The sequence below is a fragment of the Saccopteryx leptura genome, chromosome 2 (genome assembly GCF_036850995.1).
Source record: "Saccopteryx leptura isolate mSacLep1 chromosome 2, mSacLep1_pri_phased_curated, whole genome shotgun sequence".
Classification (NCBI taxonomy): domain Eukaryota; kingdom Metazoa; phylum Chordata; class Mammalia; order Chiroptera; family Emballonuridae; genus Saccopteryx; species Saccopteryx leptura.
The window spans coordinates 22737693-22756022 of record NC_089504.1 but is presented as its reverse complement, the minus strand read 5'-3'; the positions used below and the strand labels follow the sequence as shown (position 1 = coordinate 22756022).

Sequence of the window (18330 nt, the reverse complement as noted above, 5' to 3'; positions counted from 1 at the left end):
CGGGCGCATGCGGGAGTCTGACTGTCTCTCCCTGTTTTCAGCTTCAGAAAAATACAAAAAAAGGAAATCTCAGTATATTCCATAGAAATATATTAAACAGACTATGTTCTCTAATAAAATTAGAAACAATAACAAAAGAGTAGCTAATATTTGGAATCTAAAATTTTAAAACTAAATAATCCCTAGATTAAAAAGGATATTTTTAAGTCATAAGAAAAATGTAAAATACTTAAATAAAATGAAAACACAAATCCAAACCTTGTGGGATACAGCTTTAGTACTTTAAGGTAAATTTGTAGTTGTAAATGCATTTATCAGGAAACAGGAAATTTAAAAATAAATGAGTTAATTATTCAATTCAATAAAGCTAAAAATGAGTAACAGAGCAAACCCAAATAAACGTGAAAAATTTAAAAAACAATGAAATTGAAAACTAAAACATCTATTAAAGATTAATAAAAACCAAAATAACATGGTGTAACTGATCAAGGGAGAAGAAACAAACAAGTTAAAAGAAAAAAGAAAAAATAGGGCCCTGGACAGTCGGCTCAGTGCTAGTGTCAGCCTGGCATATGGAAGTCCTGGGTTTGATTCCCTTTCATGGCACACAGAAGCAGCGACCATCTGCTTCTCCCTTTCTCCCTTTTTCCTCTCCTGTAGCCAGTGGCTCAGTTGGTTCGAGCATTGGCCCAGATGATGAGGACAGCTCAGTAGAGCACATCAGCCTCAGGCACTAAAAACATTTCAGAACTTGAGCATCAGCCCCTGACTGGGTTGCTGGGTGAATCCCAGTCAAGGTGCATGCAGGAGTCTGCCTCACTATCTCCTCTCCTTTCACCTAAAAAAAGATAATAAAAAAGGAACAGCTAAAAGATATACCACATAAATACTAATGATAAGAAAACTGGGATTACTACATTACAATCAGACAAAGTGAGCTTCCAGACAGGAATTACTACTAGAGATAAAAATGTAGATTTCAAATAAAGGTCATTTCATCAAGAAAATATGACATAACCAAAATAAATGTCATTTCATTAAGAAAATATGACATTACCAAAAGTAAATGTATATAATAATTGACCTTCAAAATATATACAACAGAACTACAACAAGAAATAAATCCATAATTATCGGTGGAAATTCCAATATTCCTCTCTTCTTTCAGTAATTAACAGAACAGGAAGAAAATTATCAAGGATACAGAAGATTTGAATTTTCAATCAGCTTATCTTATTGACATTTATAACACACTAGACCCCCAAAAAAGTATACTATACATTCTTTTCAAGTGTACACAAAATATTCTTAAAGACAGACTGTATGCTGGACATTAAAACAAATCTCATGTGATACAGGATATGTTGTGTTAAAGTAGTAAAGAAAAGAACAGTAAGACAGATATCTGGAAATTAAATATTACACATACCATATATTTATGTCAAATATAAATATTCTAAAATATTTAGAAATTAAACCAAGCGCTTATAAAGAATTATGCCTCAAAAAATCACAGGAGCCTGACCTGTGGTGGAGCAGTGGCTAAAGCATCGACCTGGAATGCTGAGGTCGCTAGTTCGAAACCCCAGGCTTGCCTGGTCAAGGCACATATGGGAGTTGATGCTTCCTGCTCCTCCCCGTTCTCTCTCTTTCCTCCCTCTCACTCTCTCTCTCTAAAAATGAATAAATAAAATCTAAAAAAAACAAAACAATTTTCACTAAAAAAAAAAAAATCACAAGAAGAGTAGAAAATATTTTGAACTAAGTGAAAGTAATAACAGCATATCAAAATTTGTGGAATGCAGTAAAAAAATAAAAACTCTGAATAGTATAACACCTAGTTTTTAAAAATGTATTTCATAATACAAAACTTCTGTACAAAGTAAACCCACAAATAGCTACAATGATGAATTTTATCAAATGTTTAGGAAAAAGAATACTAATCTCACACAAATTCTTTGTTAAAGTGGAGGAAGGAATCCTTTCCAACTCATGTCAGTTTTGGTTATCCCACAGTGTCTGTCTTTCAAGGAATTTGTACACTTCATCTAAGTTACTTCTTTCCTTCTACCTTATTGGGGTTTAATCTACTCTAAATAAAAATGAACAGAAAAACAATCTTTGGGATGCAGCTAAAACTATGCTTGGAGGTAAATTTATAGCATTAAAATGATTATGTTAAAAAATCTCAAGGCAAAATACTAAGTATTGGTGAAAATTTGTAATAATAATAACTCTCATACACTGCTAGACAGTAATCTGGAACTATCTAGTAAAGCTGAACATGTCCATTACTCCTACTACCCTGCAATTTCTCTTCTGATGTGGTAGATAGACTTCTAACAAGGTCCCCAATGATCTCCACTATTGTGTCCTCATACCCAGGTATATATAACTCTTTCCCATGCAGTGACTTGCTTCTAAGAACAAAATAGCACAAAAGTGATGGGATACCACCTCTGAGATTAAGTATCAAAAGACTGCCTTCTGCCTAACTCTTATTTGTCTTTTCTTGGTCACTTGGGAGTAAGTAATAAGTTGCAGCAGAAGCAAGCTGTTGTATGGAGAGACCCACATGGCAAGGAATAGACAGCATCATCCGGCCAACAACCAGCAAGGAAGTGAGGCCCTCAGCTCAACCGCCTAGGAGAAAGTGACTCCTGCCAACAACCATCTGGGTGAACTTGGAAGCAGTTTCGTCCCCAGAGGATGACTGCAACATCTACCGACACCTTGATAGCCTTGTGAGAACCACTAGACTAGAAGATCCAGCTATTGCATGTCCAGATTTCTGACTCACAGAAAATGTGAGATAAATCTTAATAACAATAAATGTTGTTTCAGGACGCTATGGGGGAGAGGTGGGGTAGTCCCAAGTCAAGAAAAACAAATTAAACCCAACATAAATAGAAGGAAGGAAATAATAAATATTGAAACTGATGAACTAGAAGAGTCAACTAATACAGAAAATAACAAAATCTGGCTTTTCAAAAAGATCATTAATATTGAAAGCTTCTAGCTAGGCCAATCAGAAAACAAACAAATTACCAATATCAGGACAGAAAAGCCTGACATGTGGTGGCGCAGTGGATAAAGTGACGACCTGGAAATGCTGAGGTCGCCTGTTCGAAACCCTGGGCTTGTCTGGTCAAGGCACATATGGGAGTTGATGCTTCTAGCTCCTCCCCCCTTCTCTTTCTGTCTCCCTCTCCTCTCTGTTTCTCTCTCTCCCTCTCTCCTCTCTAAAAATGAATAAATAAAAATAATTTAAATATTTTTTTAAAAGGACAGAAAATACAGAAATCATTACAGATCCAAGGGAAATTAAAAGGATAAGTAAATAGGCCCTGGCCGGTTGGCTCAGTGGTAGAGCTTCGGCCTGGCGTGCAGAAGTCCCGGGTTCGATTCCCGGCCAGGGCACACAGGAGAAGCGCCCGTCTGCTTCTCCACCCCTCCCCATCTCCTTCCTCTCTGTCTCTCTCTTCCCCTCCCGCAGCGAGGTTCCATTGGAGCAAAGATGGCCTGGGTGCTGGGGATGGCTCCTTGGCCACTGCCCCAGGCGCTAGAGTGGCTCTGGTCGCAACAGAGCAACGCCCCGGAGGGGCAGAGCATCGCCCCCTGGTGGGCGTACCGGGTGGATCCCGGTCGGGCACATGCGGGAGTCTGTCTGACTGTCTCTCCCCGTTTCCAGCTTCAGAAAAATACAAAAAAAAAAAGGATAAATAAATATCATGCACAACTTTATGCCCATAACAAGTTAGCAAAAATATATAAATCCTTAAAAGATCAAAATTCAACATCCATTTATGTTGCCAAAATATAGCAAATCAAATATAGAAAGGAATATTTTGAACCTGAAAAAAGGCATCTAAATTTTTATGTCCAGTAGCTTGATCATGCAGTGGCATAGTGATAGTGTTGGACTGAAATGCAGAGGACACAGGTTTGAAACCCCAAGGTCACCAACCTGAGTACTGGCTCAACACTTTGAGTGTGGTGTCGCTGGCTTGAGCGTGGGATCATAGATATGACCCCATTGTCACTGGCTTGAGCCCAAAGGTCGCTGACTTGAAGCCTAAGGTCACTGGTTTAAGCAAGGGGTCACTCGCTCTGCTATAGCCTCTGGGTCAAGGCACATATGAGAAAGCAATCAATGAACAACTAAGGAGCTGCAATGAAGAATTGATGTTTCTCATCTCTCTCCTTCCTGTCTGCCTGTCCATATCTGTCCCTCTGTCTCTGTCACACAAAAAAAGAAAGAAAAACATACAGCTAACAAAGCCTGACAGCTTACCTTTAAGAGCATGAAGAAGACAAGCATGCTATCACTTCTATCAGCATTAGATTGGAGGTCCTAAATTTTACATTAAGGCAAGGAATAAAATAAAAGCCATCTACATTGATAAAGAAGAAATAAAACAATAGTCATAGATGACATGATCATATACATTAAAAAATTCTAAGGAATTAAAGAAACTGGTAACAGCAATGTCATAAATTACAAAGTCAATATGTAAAGTATTTTATATGTTAACAAAAAATATTTTTAAAAGTTCTTTGGGGAGAAGCAAAATTATAAAGATCAGAAACTCAGATATATGTAATGAAAGATTCTTGGAGAAGGCATAAACGAAGGTAAAACGAAATATTTTATACTTATTCTTACATGATTTAAAAAGATAACTAATGTAATAACAGTAACAATATATTGGGTGATTAACACATGATTAAGTGAAATAAAGGATAACAATGTCATAAAGGACAAGAAAACATTAGAAATTCTATAAGTACTGTACCTACACTAAACATAAGCAATATAGTGTTATTTCTTGAAGGTAAACGTAAATGAGTTGTAAAATGTATACTGCAACCGCTAAGAGTGTATATTACAACCACTAAGTAATATTTTTTAAAAGTATAATTAATACGAAGAAAATAAACCAAAATTATGTAAAATACTCATTTAAAACCAGAGAAGGCAAAAAAAATGTGGAAGAAAATAAAAACAAAGAACAAGTCAATAAACAGAAAACAGTTATGTAAAAAGTAGCTATTAATCAAATTAAATCATCCCTTGAAGTGTGAATAGTCTACATACTAAAAGACATAGATTGTCAGAGTGAATTAAAAAAGATCTAACTATATGTTACCTACAAGAAACCTACTTTAAAAGAACAGGCATAAGACTTAACAAACATTCATAAAAGATAAGAGAATGGCCAATAACCACATGAAAGTGTACAAGCACATGAAAGGATATGAATCACCAATAATAATCAAGTCAATGCAGATATTATTTAAACCCACTAGAATGGTAATATCAAGTATAAGCAAGGATGTAAAGCAACCTGAACTCTTAACACAAAGCTGGTCAGAATGTAAACTGGTGAAACAGTTTGCAAACAATTTGACAGGTTCTTACAAAGTTAAATATACATATATCCAATTCTATTACTAAGGATGTTGTAGAATGAAATAAATACATATCCACCCAAAGGCACACACAAATGTTTATAAATATCTTTATTCGTAAGAGCCCAAATCTGGAAAGAATCCAAATGTCCATCAATATGAGAATGGATTTTTAAATACTGTGATATATTCATACAATGGAATACTCTAAAAACAAACAAACAAAAAACCTACTGAGGGGCCCTGGCCGGTTGGCTCAGTGGTAGAGCGTCGGCCTGGCGTGCAGGAGTCCCAGGTTCGATTCCCGGCCAGAGCAAACAGGAGAAGTGCCCATCTGCTTCTCCAAAAAACAAACAAACAAACAAAAAACAAACCTGATAATACCACATGAATGAATCTAAAATCTTTTTGAATAAAAGAAGCCAGACATCAAAGAGTACATACTACATATGTGCAGACACGAAGTATGAACACAGAGGCTCTCGAATAAGGTTGTTTCATTCAATGTTGTTTCATTATACACAACACTAAAGGAGGGGGAAAAAAGATTCCTCAGCTGGGGCCACTGTCTACATGGAGTTCACCCATTCTCCCTATGTGTTCTCCCCAAGTCTGTGTGGGCATTCTCCGTGGATGCCAGTTGCTTACCACATCCCAAACCTATGAAGCTGAGGCAAATCGGTGTATACATTGTCCCAGTCTAAGTGAGTGTGAGTTTGTGATGTGCCCTGCAATGGAAGGACATTCTGTCCAGGGTTGGTTCCTGCCTTGCATCCTGAGCTGTCAGGATAGGCTTCAGTCACCTGAGACACTGAACTAAGTAGATTGGAAAATATATATATATATATTTTTGTATTTTTCTGAAGCTGGAAACGAGGCGAGACAGTCAGACAGACTCCCGCATGCGCCCGACCGGGATCTACCCAGCACGCCCACCAGGGGGCACGCTCTGCCCCCTGCTCTGCCCACCAGGGGGCGATGCTCTGCCCCTCCGGGGCGTCACTCTATTGCGACCAGAGCCACTCTAGCGCCTGGGCAGAGGCCAAGGAGTCATCCCCAGCACCCGGGCTATCTTTGCTCCAATGGAGCCTCGCTGCTGTGGGAGGGGAAGAGAGAGACAGAGAGGAAGGAGATGGGGAGGGGTGGAGAAGCAGACAGGTGCTTCTCCTGTGTGCCCTGGCCGGGAATCGAACCTGGGACTTCTGCAAGCCAGGCCGAAGCTCTACCACTGAGCCAACCGGCCAGGGCCGGAAAATAATTTTTTTACTTGCTTTTATTAATGTATGTATAGCTCACATTTATTTCAATGTTTAATATTAGAAATGTTTTGGATCTTTACTTAGAAGTTTTGTGATGTCTGAATTTAAGCTAAGGCCCTGGCCAGTTGGCTCTGTGGTAGAGCGTTGGCCCAGTGTGTGGATATCCCAGGCTGGATTCCTGGTCAGGGCACACAGGAGAAGCGACCATCTGCTTTTTCACCCTTCCTCCTTTCTCTTCCCCTCCCACAACTATGGCTCCATTGGAGCAAGTTGGCCCCAGGCTCTAAGGATGGCTCCATGGCCTCACCTCAGGTGCTAAAATAGCTCAGTTGCCAAGCAACAGAGCAACGGCCTCAGATGTGCAGAGAATCACCTGGTAGGGGGTTTGTGGGGTGGATCCTGGCTGGGGTGCATGCAGGAGTCTGCCTCCCCACTTCCCCTTTTAGGGGAAAAAAAGAATTTAAGATAAACTACTTAGTAATAATTAAAGCATACACATTTAAAATACACATAGGTACTCACAAAAAGCTATGTTACCCACAATGTTGACACTTTTGATTTATCTGGTATAATAAAGTTCTTGAAACATGCCCAGCATTACTCATAATCAGCTGTTTGGTTCTTCATTTAAAAGAATTTTGAAAATTAAGGACAGCAATTACTTCTCACTGTTTCTAAAAGCATTTCAAAATACCACATAATAAGAAATAAGTATTTCATGAGAAGTACCAAAAGCTAATTTTCTTATTATTTTTGCCTAATTTAGACAAGGCTCAAAAATTGATACCCTGAACATACCAGAGTTCACCCAGAGTATATACAAAGTGGGTATAAGTAAATCTCAAACATGCTATGGCTCTAAACTGACTGAAAATGGTTACCTATCTTTAAGAAAATCCCAATCTTGAAAAACTAATTCTCTCTCATATGGTGCATGCACAATAGAAGCAACACTAGCAAAATTAGAAGGATTGGGTCCAAATATAACTTTGCCACTCGACTAGCTGTGTGACAATTTGGCATTCATTCACTCATTAGGTATTTGGGAGAGCTTATTATGTGCCAAACACTGGAAACAAAGGAATGGAGAAAATATCAAAAATCCCTGCCAACATACCACATTCTAGTGAATCACTTATTCTCTAAAAACAACTCTGTTTTCTCTAAAATAATTAATTTCACATTTTAGGGTACTTCCCATTCTTTAAAAAAGAAATCTGTATTACTTTTGTACCCAGGAAAGCAAGCTGTGGAACATAATCCACTCCTAGGCACTGGATAAAACTGTTTGTTATGTAATTATATTCAGACAGCAAATAGAGAAAGATAAGTAACTGATATTATTGAAGGACATATTTAAATTCATTTTGGTTTATATAGTCTAGATAAAATACGAGCCTATTGGCCTATTGGTAACAACTTCCTCGATGAAATCCAAGAGCTGAACATCTTGAGAAATAACTCCATACAGTGAATAATTTTAGATATATCCAATATTTAAGACTATAAAAACATGACTGCCTAGAAGAGAATCAACTAATCAACATATCTGTTCTTCAGAGTAGGATCTGATCATTGTTACTAAAATGATTGCTGCAAAACAGGTAGTCAGAAATCCAAATCATGTATTCAAATCCAGTTCCTGTGCCTAACATTCAAAAATTTTTTAATCCTCAAAATACATTTTTCTCCACATGAAAATAGGCATGACAATCCTTCAAGCATAATTCCTCAACTACAAAATGGTATGTTTTTTAAATGCCTCATGTATTTCCCCCAGATAAACTCTACCATTATAAATTACATTTCTGATAAGACCAAAACAACATCACCATAAATATCACTTTCTGCAGTTTCTAATCTCTGAGTATCATTACAAAATGAGAAAAGGACTTAAGTATACCAGAAAAAAACCAAAGGGAAAAATAAATCCTACCAAAAGGCTCCTCCATTTATTTTCAAGTCATAAAATAGTTCAAAGTTTGCCAAAGCAAGCTAACTCCACCAACTTCAAAGGATAGTATAAGCACCCTCTGGCTTCGGGATAGCTCAACTTAGACCAGGGGTCCCCAAACTACAGCCTGCTGGCTGCATGCAGCCCCCTGAGGCCATTTATCCAGCTTCCACCGCACTTTCGGAAGGGGCACTTCTTTCATTGGTGGTCAGTGAGAGGAGCATAGTTCCCACTGAAATACTGGTCAGTTTGTTGATTTAAATTTACCTGTTCTTTATTTTAAATATTGTATTTGTTCCCGTTTTGATTTTTTACTTTAAAATAAGATATGTGCAGTGTGCATAGGGATTTGTTCATAGTTATTTTTATAGTTCGGCCCTCCAATGGTCTGAGGGACAGTGAACCGGCCCCCTGTGTAAAAAGTTTGGGGACCCCTGACTTAGAGCATCTTCCAGAAGCACAGAGGTTACCAGTTTGATCCCCAGTCAGGGCCATACAGGAACAGATTGATGTTCCTGTCTCTCTTTCCCTTCCTCTCGTGCTAAAATCAATTAATATATATATTGTATAGTATATATTAATATAATATATATTGTATAAGCAGTAGTTTCCAATTATGTTATCCTGGACATACTATTGTTAATCTCAAATGCTGTATTCTGTACTTATGCTTGTTTCTTAAACTTCAGCTACTGTTTTAATTTTACTACTTATAAGTATATTCAAGAGAAGATATAAAAAGATACACGATAGCATGACAGCAAAACAAAGCAGAACCTAGGTTACATTGAACTACTAAAAAAAAAAACAAAGTAAAATACACAGTGATAGTTCAAGTGAAACTTTGGGCTAAACTTCTTGCTCACATTTTAGATACACAAGATAACACTGTAGCCTTTATTGATAAATACGAAAAATCCCAAATTAGCTAATTTTGAAGGTAAATAAAAATAAAAGATTATCATCACACAGTAATATATATTACTTTATAAGCAGGTGAGATGATTTCACCTTTGGGAAAAAAATGCCAAACCTAAGATTTAAAATACTAATGTAAGGATAGTAAAAGATTCCTACCTTTAAACCGACTGCTATAAGATCTGTAACAACACTGTATGGAAAAAGTAAAAAGAGAAAATGGAAAACAAAGTTAGAGAACAAGTTTTTAAAAGACAGATAATAAGATTAAAGAAAAAAAAAAGAAAAAGCATTATAACAACAAATAATAAAAATAAGAATGTGATGAGTTGTGAAATGTTAATACAAAGAAAAGTGATGGGACAGCCCTAGCAACAGCAGAGTATAAAAGCAAAGCTGCAATTACAAATGTAAGAAACAACTCATAAATCAAATTCTTTTAGGATTTGGAAAAGTGCAGTTGTGCTTCAATAAAATAAGTATGTTTATTTACCTCTTTTAAACATATCTATACCAAAACTTTAAATCACTTAAGTACATTCTCTTTCCACTGGTATAAATGCTCAAGTTTAAAATTTTAAGTGAAACAAAGCCAGCTAGTAGATTTACAGAAATAGAAGGCATTTTACAAATTTGCATTTACCACGCAAAAGAGCTCATCAAAATACAGCTAAGATAGTCTTTCAGAATACATCAAAATTTTCAAAGATTTGTTCTTTTAAAAAATTCTACCACATCTGCCTGACCAGGTGGTGGCATGGTGGATAGAGCATCGGACTGGGATGCAGAGGACCCGGGTTCGAGACCCCGAGGTCGCCAGCTTGAGTGCGGGCTCATCTGGTTTGAGGAAAAGCCCACCAGCTTGAACCCAAGGTTGCTGGCTCCAGCAAGGGGTTACTCGGTCTGCTGAAGGCCCACGGTCAAGGCACATATGAGAAAGCAATCAATGAACAACTAAGGTGTTGCAACGCGCAATGAAAAACTAATAATTGATGCTTCTCATCTCTCTCCGTTCCTGTCTGTCCCTGTCTATCCCTCTCTCTGACTCACTCTCTGTCTCTGTAAAAAATAAAAAAAATAAAAATTCTACCACATCAAAAGTGTTGGGCGAACCACTTTGTAAATTATATAATTGTCTAACCACTATGCTGTACGCCTGAAACAAATATAAAATACTTAAAACAGTAATAGGAAATTTAATTTAAAATTAAACTTATATTTAAATAAAAGTTGACTACAAAAAAACTTTATATCTAAATTATCTCAAGAGGAAATGAACACATACACACACACACACACACACAAAAGACAGTTGGGATTTGAAGAGAAACTAGAAAAATATGCTGACTGGTGGTGGTTGTTTTTTAACTATTCAAAATAATGAAAAAGGACCTTTTCCAGGCTGGAGGAAAAACGTAGAAATTTAATTAGCCTCCTGAAAGCCAAAATTCCCTGTGTTCAAAACCACATTCCTTAACATCAAGGTGTAAAACCCTCTATAAACTTTATAGTATAAAGTACTGCCAAACAAAAATCCATCTCTTATAACTCCAAAGAAACTGTCTCAATTAACTTTGTCCCCATAGCTCCTAAATGAAAGCTATAACCCTATACTGTTAATAACATATAACATCATTACTTAGTAAAAGTAAACAAATTTATGACTCTGGACTGTTTAATAATGCAAATAAAATTGTTTTAAACAATAATCTTATAGATTTATTTTTCCTTATAGATTTTTAAAACTTGAAATTCATTTGTCTAAAATTTAAGTATGATAAATAACTGATGTTTGTACATAAAAAATAAGACTGTGTACTATACTGTGGTATATTGGTCTTGTTGCAAAGAGTAAATCATGAACCTGCATGAACTCCCAAATGAACTTACCTTCTAATGCTTCACATATCTAAATCATTGAACTCATTCTTAGCTCTAAAACCACATATAGAATGAAGAGAATTAACTTCTTAAAATACAGGAAGCGGTTATTTGGGGGACTTGATCACTTACAGTATTTCACAAATAAAAGGTTATGGCTGTGAAATTATGTAAATTTCACGTGCTTACAAGTTAAATCATTGCTGAATAAAAGCTGTGTTGCTGTGTATTTTCTTGTAGGTATCTGAGAGAAATAAATACACCTATACTGATGTTTAAAAAAAAAAAAGTTAACTTCATAAAACACTATCCAAAACGGTAAGTCTGTACTTCATGTTGTCCAAGAGTTTAGCAGCCAAGATGCAAAACCCAAGAAACCTTTATATTATCACTACAAATTTCCCAATACAAGTTTTGCTAATCTGCTTCCATATCTCAAGTCAAACCTTCTTACAATTCACTACACATAGAGAAATACTAATTTCACAGCCTTCTTAACTAAAATAAGTGGCATAATTACACAAATTAAAATAGCAAAATTTTGCGCACATATAAAGTGTAATTGAATAAGGTGATAAAAAGGACTTTTCAACAAAACCTCAGAGAAGCTTGAATTAAACAATTAAAAGTTTCAATTAAATAAAAAGTACTTTAAGGAACATCTACCCATAAATGAAATGTAAAAACTTAACTTTGTCTAGTGTCTGGAGCAGTGAGCAATATGTATTCAAATAAGTTAATCCAATATATCATATAGACTTAATATTTTGAAACTAGGAAAAATAAAATCTAAAGGCAAAAATTGTTTTTTAAGATTCCATCGCCTTTACTCAACAAGCACCAACTATACAACAAGTACACGGCTTTTACTGTTCAGGCAAGTTCTATATATTCTACAGCCGACAGGTTTATAGAAATCTTGTCATCAAAAGCAAGTACAGTCCAAACAACACCTCGAATGCCTGATGGGAATAAATAAGTGGATTTGCAGGTTGTAGTGGAGCTGGAAATTTTTTACACCTCTTGATGTACATTATACCACGACCCTCAATTAATTCACGAAGATCCTAAGCCAGTTGTTTCCTTGAACGTTAAAATACCTGTCAGGTCCCACCCCATATCACTGGGTCCCCAAGAGAAATGTTTAAATCGGAATTCTAAATCTTTTTATTTTGATCACAGACTTGATTAACTTTTAGAGCGCTTGAAGGCTCCCCGAAAACTGCGCTTACTCAATATTTTACATACACGGCAGGGAATTCACAAAGTTTCTCGGGGGTGGAGGGAGCGCGTCCATGGCCACCAAGCCCAGACGCCTGGTATACAGAAATCGTTAGGGCAGCTCAGAGCACAAGTCCGGGGACCCGGCGCTTCCCCTGCGTGCCGAGACCGCGCGTGGGGCCCCGGCTGCGGGGCCAGGTCGCCGCCCAGACGCGTCCCGACGCAGGCACTCGCCTCCCCGCCGGGGAAGCTCCAGCGCTCGCCCCACCTCGCCGGGGAAGAGCAGCTCCCCAAGCAGGAGGACGCCTGCCCCGAGCGCCGCCTCCGCCTCCCCCGGCGCCGCGCACCATTTTCTGAGAGGAAGTGTCGGGAGGCCGGGCAGGGCTCCCCGACCCTCGGCGCGGGGGCGGCCCCCGGCGGCTCCCCCGGCCTCTCCTCCACTTCCCGGTGCGAGGGTGTGAGGGGCGGACTTTCCGGGGGCGCCCCGCGGGGGAAGGCGAAGCTGCGGACCGCCCCTCCGCAATTCGAGCTCCCCTAGGAGGCGCCCGGAAGCCCCGCCGTCGGGCTCAGCCGGGGCTGCTCCTCCGGCCGCCGGCGCCGCGCCCAGCTCCACGGCCTCGACGCGCCGGGACCGCAGCCGAAAGGAAGCGGGGAGAGCGCAGCCCCGCGCGGTCGCGGCGCCGCTGAGCACTTACCCATCCATGGCCCAGACGGAGCAGCGCACAGTGCAGGGACTGACGGGCTCACCGCGAGCGAAGGGAGGAGGAGGCGGCAGCAGCCGGGCGGCTCCGGGGAACGGCCAAGCTGTGCCTCCCCACAGCCACCGCGGGTCCGAGGTGGAAGGAGAGTGGGAAACAGGGGCGGAAACCAGGGACGCTCCCGCCACCGCCGCGCCCCCGCCTTCCCCACCCCGCAAGCGCGTCCCCGCCTCGCCTCACCCCGCCCCTCAGCGTCGACGCCCTCTCTTGGCCCCGCCCTCGGCCGGCCTCCGGCACGGCTCCAGGGCGCCCTCTTGCCGCGGCCTTCCCAAGGCCCCGCCTCCCGCCCCTCATCCCGGCGCGCGCCTGCGCCCCCCCCCCACTCCCCCGCCTCCCTCCTGCGTTCTCGGGAGCGCGCGCCTTGTGCTTCCCGCTTCGCCGCCCCGCCCGCCCTCCCGCGGGCTCCGGCTCCCTTCGGGCTTCTCCGCCCAGGGCTGCCTGGCTTGGGTACCTCCCTCTGCCGGCGGGAAATGCTTTGGAACTCGACTTCGGAGAGTAGGTAAGGATGTCCCGCGAGAGTCCCCGAACCGCGGCGTAACTGCCCCGGTGGGTGAGGCTGTCGGGGGCTCGGTCCCAAGCCCCGAGCCCGGGCGTGGGCTGTCGTCCTCCGAGCCCCGGGCGCTGTAATTTGAGGAGGCCCCGGGCTCGGGACCCCAGTGCCGGCGAACTCTGGCCAGTGCGGGACCCGCCGGTTACCCGCTGGGTGTCGACTTTGGGACCTGCACCGGCTCGGTAGGTGTGGTTGGGATTAACATGAATAAAATTAAAGAGACTGTCCCAAATTTGCGAACATTTGATTTTTTGTAGTTTCAGTCTCCGGGGGCTTTTCGACCCGACAGTCTGGGATTGAATTTATATGAAACATTCATTGCACAATATGGAATGGCGACTCGAATACCAGCATTTTATAAAAAGTTTTTCCACTTTTCCCAATGTAAAAAAACAACAAAAACAGAAAAGAGAATGATTACCATTTTTCAGACAACAATTTAGACACAGATAGATACACACTGATTTGCCCATAATTTCACAGCCACTAGAGCCGTTTCCTCTAGTTCGAGCAAAATTTTGTACGGTGTATCTGTAATTTTATATATTACACATAATTTTATATTTAAAAAACTAGCGAGTTGCGAATATTGCATCTTGCCTTTTCCCCTCGTCTTATAGTCTGTACAGATCACCAAATCGGGAGCCACGAAATGCTGTCCTTTACCAAATTCTTAATCTCTTAAATGGAAAGGGCTGCTCCCTCTGCCTCATTTGAAAAGCAAGTAACAAGAAGCCAGTAACAAGATACCTGTTCTTGCTAATATGCTGTTTTTAAAAAAGATTTAAACTGTTTATTCATCCATCATTCAGTCAGTATTTACTACCTGCCAAGCACTGCAGCCGTATCCAAGAAAATCAGATTCCACCTTCATGGTTGAATGGATTCTATGTTCAGTTTATTATTTACTTATTGTCCAAAAACAATTTTCAGATAGTTCAGGTGTCCTATTCGAAGAGACCATTTTTAAAGAACTGCATCTGATCTCAGTCTGTCTTTCCAGAGGGTCAAATATATTTATTTTGTTTTGTGTGTTAAATATGAATATTAAGTTGCATTTGTAAACATTGTCAGCTAACATTGCCAGGTGGATATTAAAAATATCAGTAAGTAGCCGGTGCAGTCTTGCTTTTCTTGTTTGTGGGATATATTCTGTTGATAAAATTTTCTTAATTTTTAGTTATACAAATAAGATAATCATACATGCTTACTAGAAAATTCAATCAATTAAAAAGTTCTAATTATTTTTCTTCACAACACCCCCTGCCCATGATAACCAGTGTAACGGTTCTCTGTGCATCCTTCTAAACCTTCACTGTTTCTTAATTAACTTTTTTAACTTAATAATTTTAGAGTTTTTGTATCATAGTATTTTTCAATCTACTTAATTCTTTTTAATATTGCATGGTATTTCATAATTTCATGTACCATTATTTAACATTTTACAAAATAGTGGAAATTTTCATGGTTTCTAGTTATTTAAAATAACTAATGATATTGCAGATATCACGTATGTATGAACATCTTTGCACACATGATTATATCTGAGGACGCGATTCCCAGAAGTAGAGTTGCAGAACAAAGAATAGAAGCATTTTCAAATTTGATAAATATTGTCAAAATGATCCCCCAAAGTGCAAATGATTCCCAATATACACTTTATTTTTTAATTGTCTTTTTTCAGCCATACTCCTTAAGATAGTTAATAAACTTCAATATTAAAAAATAAATATGGTCTATCTGAAATTCATTGTCTACATTATTTATTACGTTTTTTTACAGGGATAGATAGGGACAGACAGACAGGAACGGAGAGAGATGAGAAGCATCAATCTCAGTTTTTCGTTGGGACTCCTTAGTTGTTCATTGATTGCTTTCTCATATGTGCCTTGACCACGGGCCTTCAGCAGACCGAGTAACCCCTTGCTCGAGCCAGCAACCTTGGGTCCAAACTGGTGAGCTTTTTCTTGGCTCAAGCCAGATGAGCCCGCGCTCAAGCTGGCAACCTCGGGGTCTCGAACCTGGGTCCTTCTGCATCCCAGTCCGACACTCTATTCACTGTACCACCAGCTGGTCAGGCCATTGTCTACATTATTAATGACTCTGAAAAGTCTCTAATGTAAAGATAGTGTACCTGATTAAAATGAACAAAACTGTATGACATTTTCTAACCACTTAGCAACCAGTTTTTTGTTTTTTTGGGGGGGTTTTCAGAGACAGAGAGGGATAGATAGGGACAGACAGAAACGGAGAGAGATGAGAAGCATCAATCATTAGTTTTTCGATGCGACACCTTAGTTGTTCATTGATTGCTTTTTCATACGTGCCTTGACGGTGGGGCTACAGCAGACTGAGCAACCCCTTCCTTGCTCAAGCCAGCGACCTTGGGTCCAAGCTGGTGAGCTTTGCTCAAACCAGATGAGCCTGTGCTTAGGCCGGCGACCTCGGGGTCTCGAACTTGGGTCCTCCGCATCCCAGTCTGACACTCTATCCACTGCGCCACCACCTGGTCAGGCTAGCATCCAGTTTTAATAACGGAAGTCTAGATAAAAGAACACAGCTCACAACAGAAAAAAGGTGAAACCTTTCTCCTTGTCCCTACTTGGTCATAAACTCAGGACTTCTTAGGGACTGAGCTCCATAGGTTTGTAAGCCCTTCTGATTCAACCGTAGGTAGAATGGAATTTAGGTCATCTAGTACTTCTTTTGGAATCCTATTCCCAGAGTCCATATGGCATGGAAAAACCATGGCCACCCATTATCTCAGCAAAAGTTTCAGAGTTTCTGAATGACCAGATATCACCTACATGACCTGGTTTGGCATGAAAGCTTTATGTTCTATATTCTGACTTCTTGATAGTAAAGAAGGTAATACATTCTCTATTTGTTAATTACTTTATACTTTTGAAATGTAAGAGTTATAATAATTTAGTTTATAAATTGTCTAACATTTTGCCTTCTTTGTGGTTTAAAAATATTATTTTTATTGATTTTTAGAGAGAAACATCGATTTATTGTTACACTTATTTATGCATTCCTTGGTTGATTCTTGTTAACTGCCCTTACTGGGGATCGAAACACAATCTTGGCGTATCAGGCCAATGCTCTAACCAGCTGAGTTACCTGGCCAGGGCCTTCCTTGTATTTTTATTCTAATTTGTCTAAGAAATTCCTCTGAAAAAACTCCATCTGATAAATGACACCCCCCCCCAACTACATATATTACATTTGGAAATATAACCTTTGACCCTTTTCTTTAGGGCATGCCAGTATGCAGTGGTAGTTAATATTTAACCAACATTACCCTATTTATGTTTACAGCTAAGACTTCTTAAGCATACAAAAATAATACAAAAAAGCCAATACAGTATAGGTAAGATATAAGATCAGTTATTAGGTAAATCTGGGAGGTAGACATTTTGATATATTTTGTCTTGTGACAAATACAAAATCATAATCATTAACCTGTATTCCCTAAAATAAACATCTGAAATGCTGAGTGTGAATAAAGCTAAACTGAAAAAGTTTCATACTGTATGATTCCATTTATATAATCTCAAAATGACAAAATTTTAGAGATGGACAACAGATTAGTGGTTGCCAGGGATGGGAGGAGATAGAGAAGGGAATGGGTGTGACTACAAGGGATTAGCAAGGGGGATGTTGGTGATAATGCAATAGTTCTGTATCTTGATTATGGGGTTGGTTATATATATATCTATGCATGATAAAATTGCATAGAACTTTAGATACACACAGTGCATTAAACACTGGCAAAATCTCCGATTTGATTGTACCAGTGTAAATTTCCTATTTTGTTATAGTTACTAAGATGTTACTATTGGAGAAAACTGGGCGATTAGTACACAAAACCTATTTGTACTATTTTTTTAACTTCCTGTGAATCTATAAGTATTACAAAATAAAACAATAAGAAGTCTTGCAGAGTGTTTCCTTAATACTTGTTTGTTCAATAATTAAGCAATAACAAACTTCAAAGGTTTAAGGACAATGTGTGGGATTATAATTCATATTTTTCATGGTATATCACCTTGGTAAATCAAACTAGGTATTATAGCTGACACACACTGAGTCTGACAGACTTTGCTCAATCTGCTGAATTATGAATCTTCTTCAAAGTCCTTCCTAACTATTTGAGAAGGCTTGAAAGCATCTCATACATACTCACTGACCTCCCTACCAGTTAGAGTCATGTTCATATTCATCATCTGTGTGTGACCCTAATGTAATCATCTCTCTGTGAAGCTCCTAATATGTCCAATGCCTAATTCCGAGCGCTCCAATGTTTGCACTGAAGGTGCTGTTTCCTGTCACTGTGCGATGGTAGGACAGCCCATGCCAATTTTCTGGATTTTC

The 18330-nt window shown here is 39.4% G+C and overlaps 1 protein-coding gene across 4 annotated transcripts in view; it reads right to left on the bottom strand.

Moving 5' to 3' along the window:
* PTBP3 (polypyrimidine tract binding protein 3) overlaps positions 1–13563 on the bottom strand; it is a 104828-nt gene extending 91265 nt beyond the window's left edge. For 2 of the 4 annotated variants that reach the window (XM_066367446.1, XM_066367447.1), the window contains exons 1-2: positions 13341–13563; positions 9703–9736 (exon numbers count right to left, since the gene is read on the bottom strand). In XM_066367446.1, coding sequence (XP_066223543.1) covers positions 9703–9736; positions 13341–13348 — 42 coding nt within the window. In that variant the 5' untranslated portion in view covers positions 13349–13563. The remainder of the gene's footprint in view (positions 1–9702; positions 9737–13340) is intronic. The other 2 variants (XM_066367448.1, XM_066367449.1) reach the window with 1 other exon arrangement.
* Between the last annotated feature and the right edge of the window lie 4767 nt (positions 13564–18330).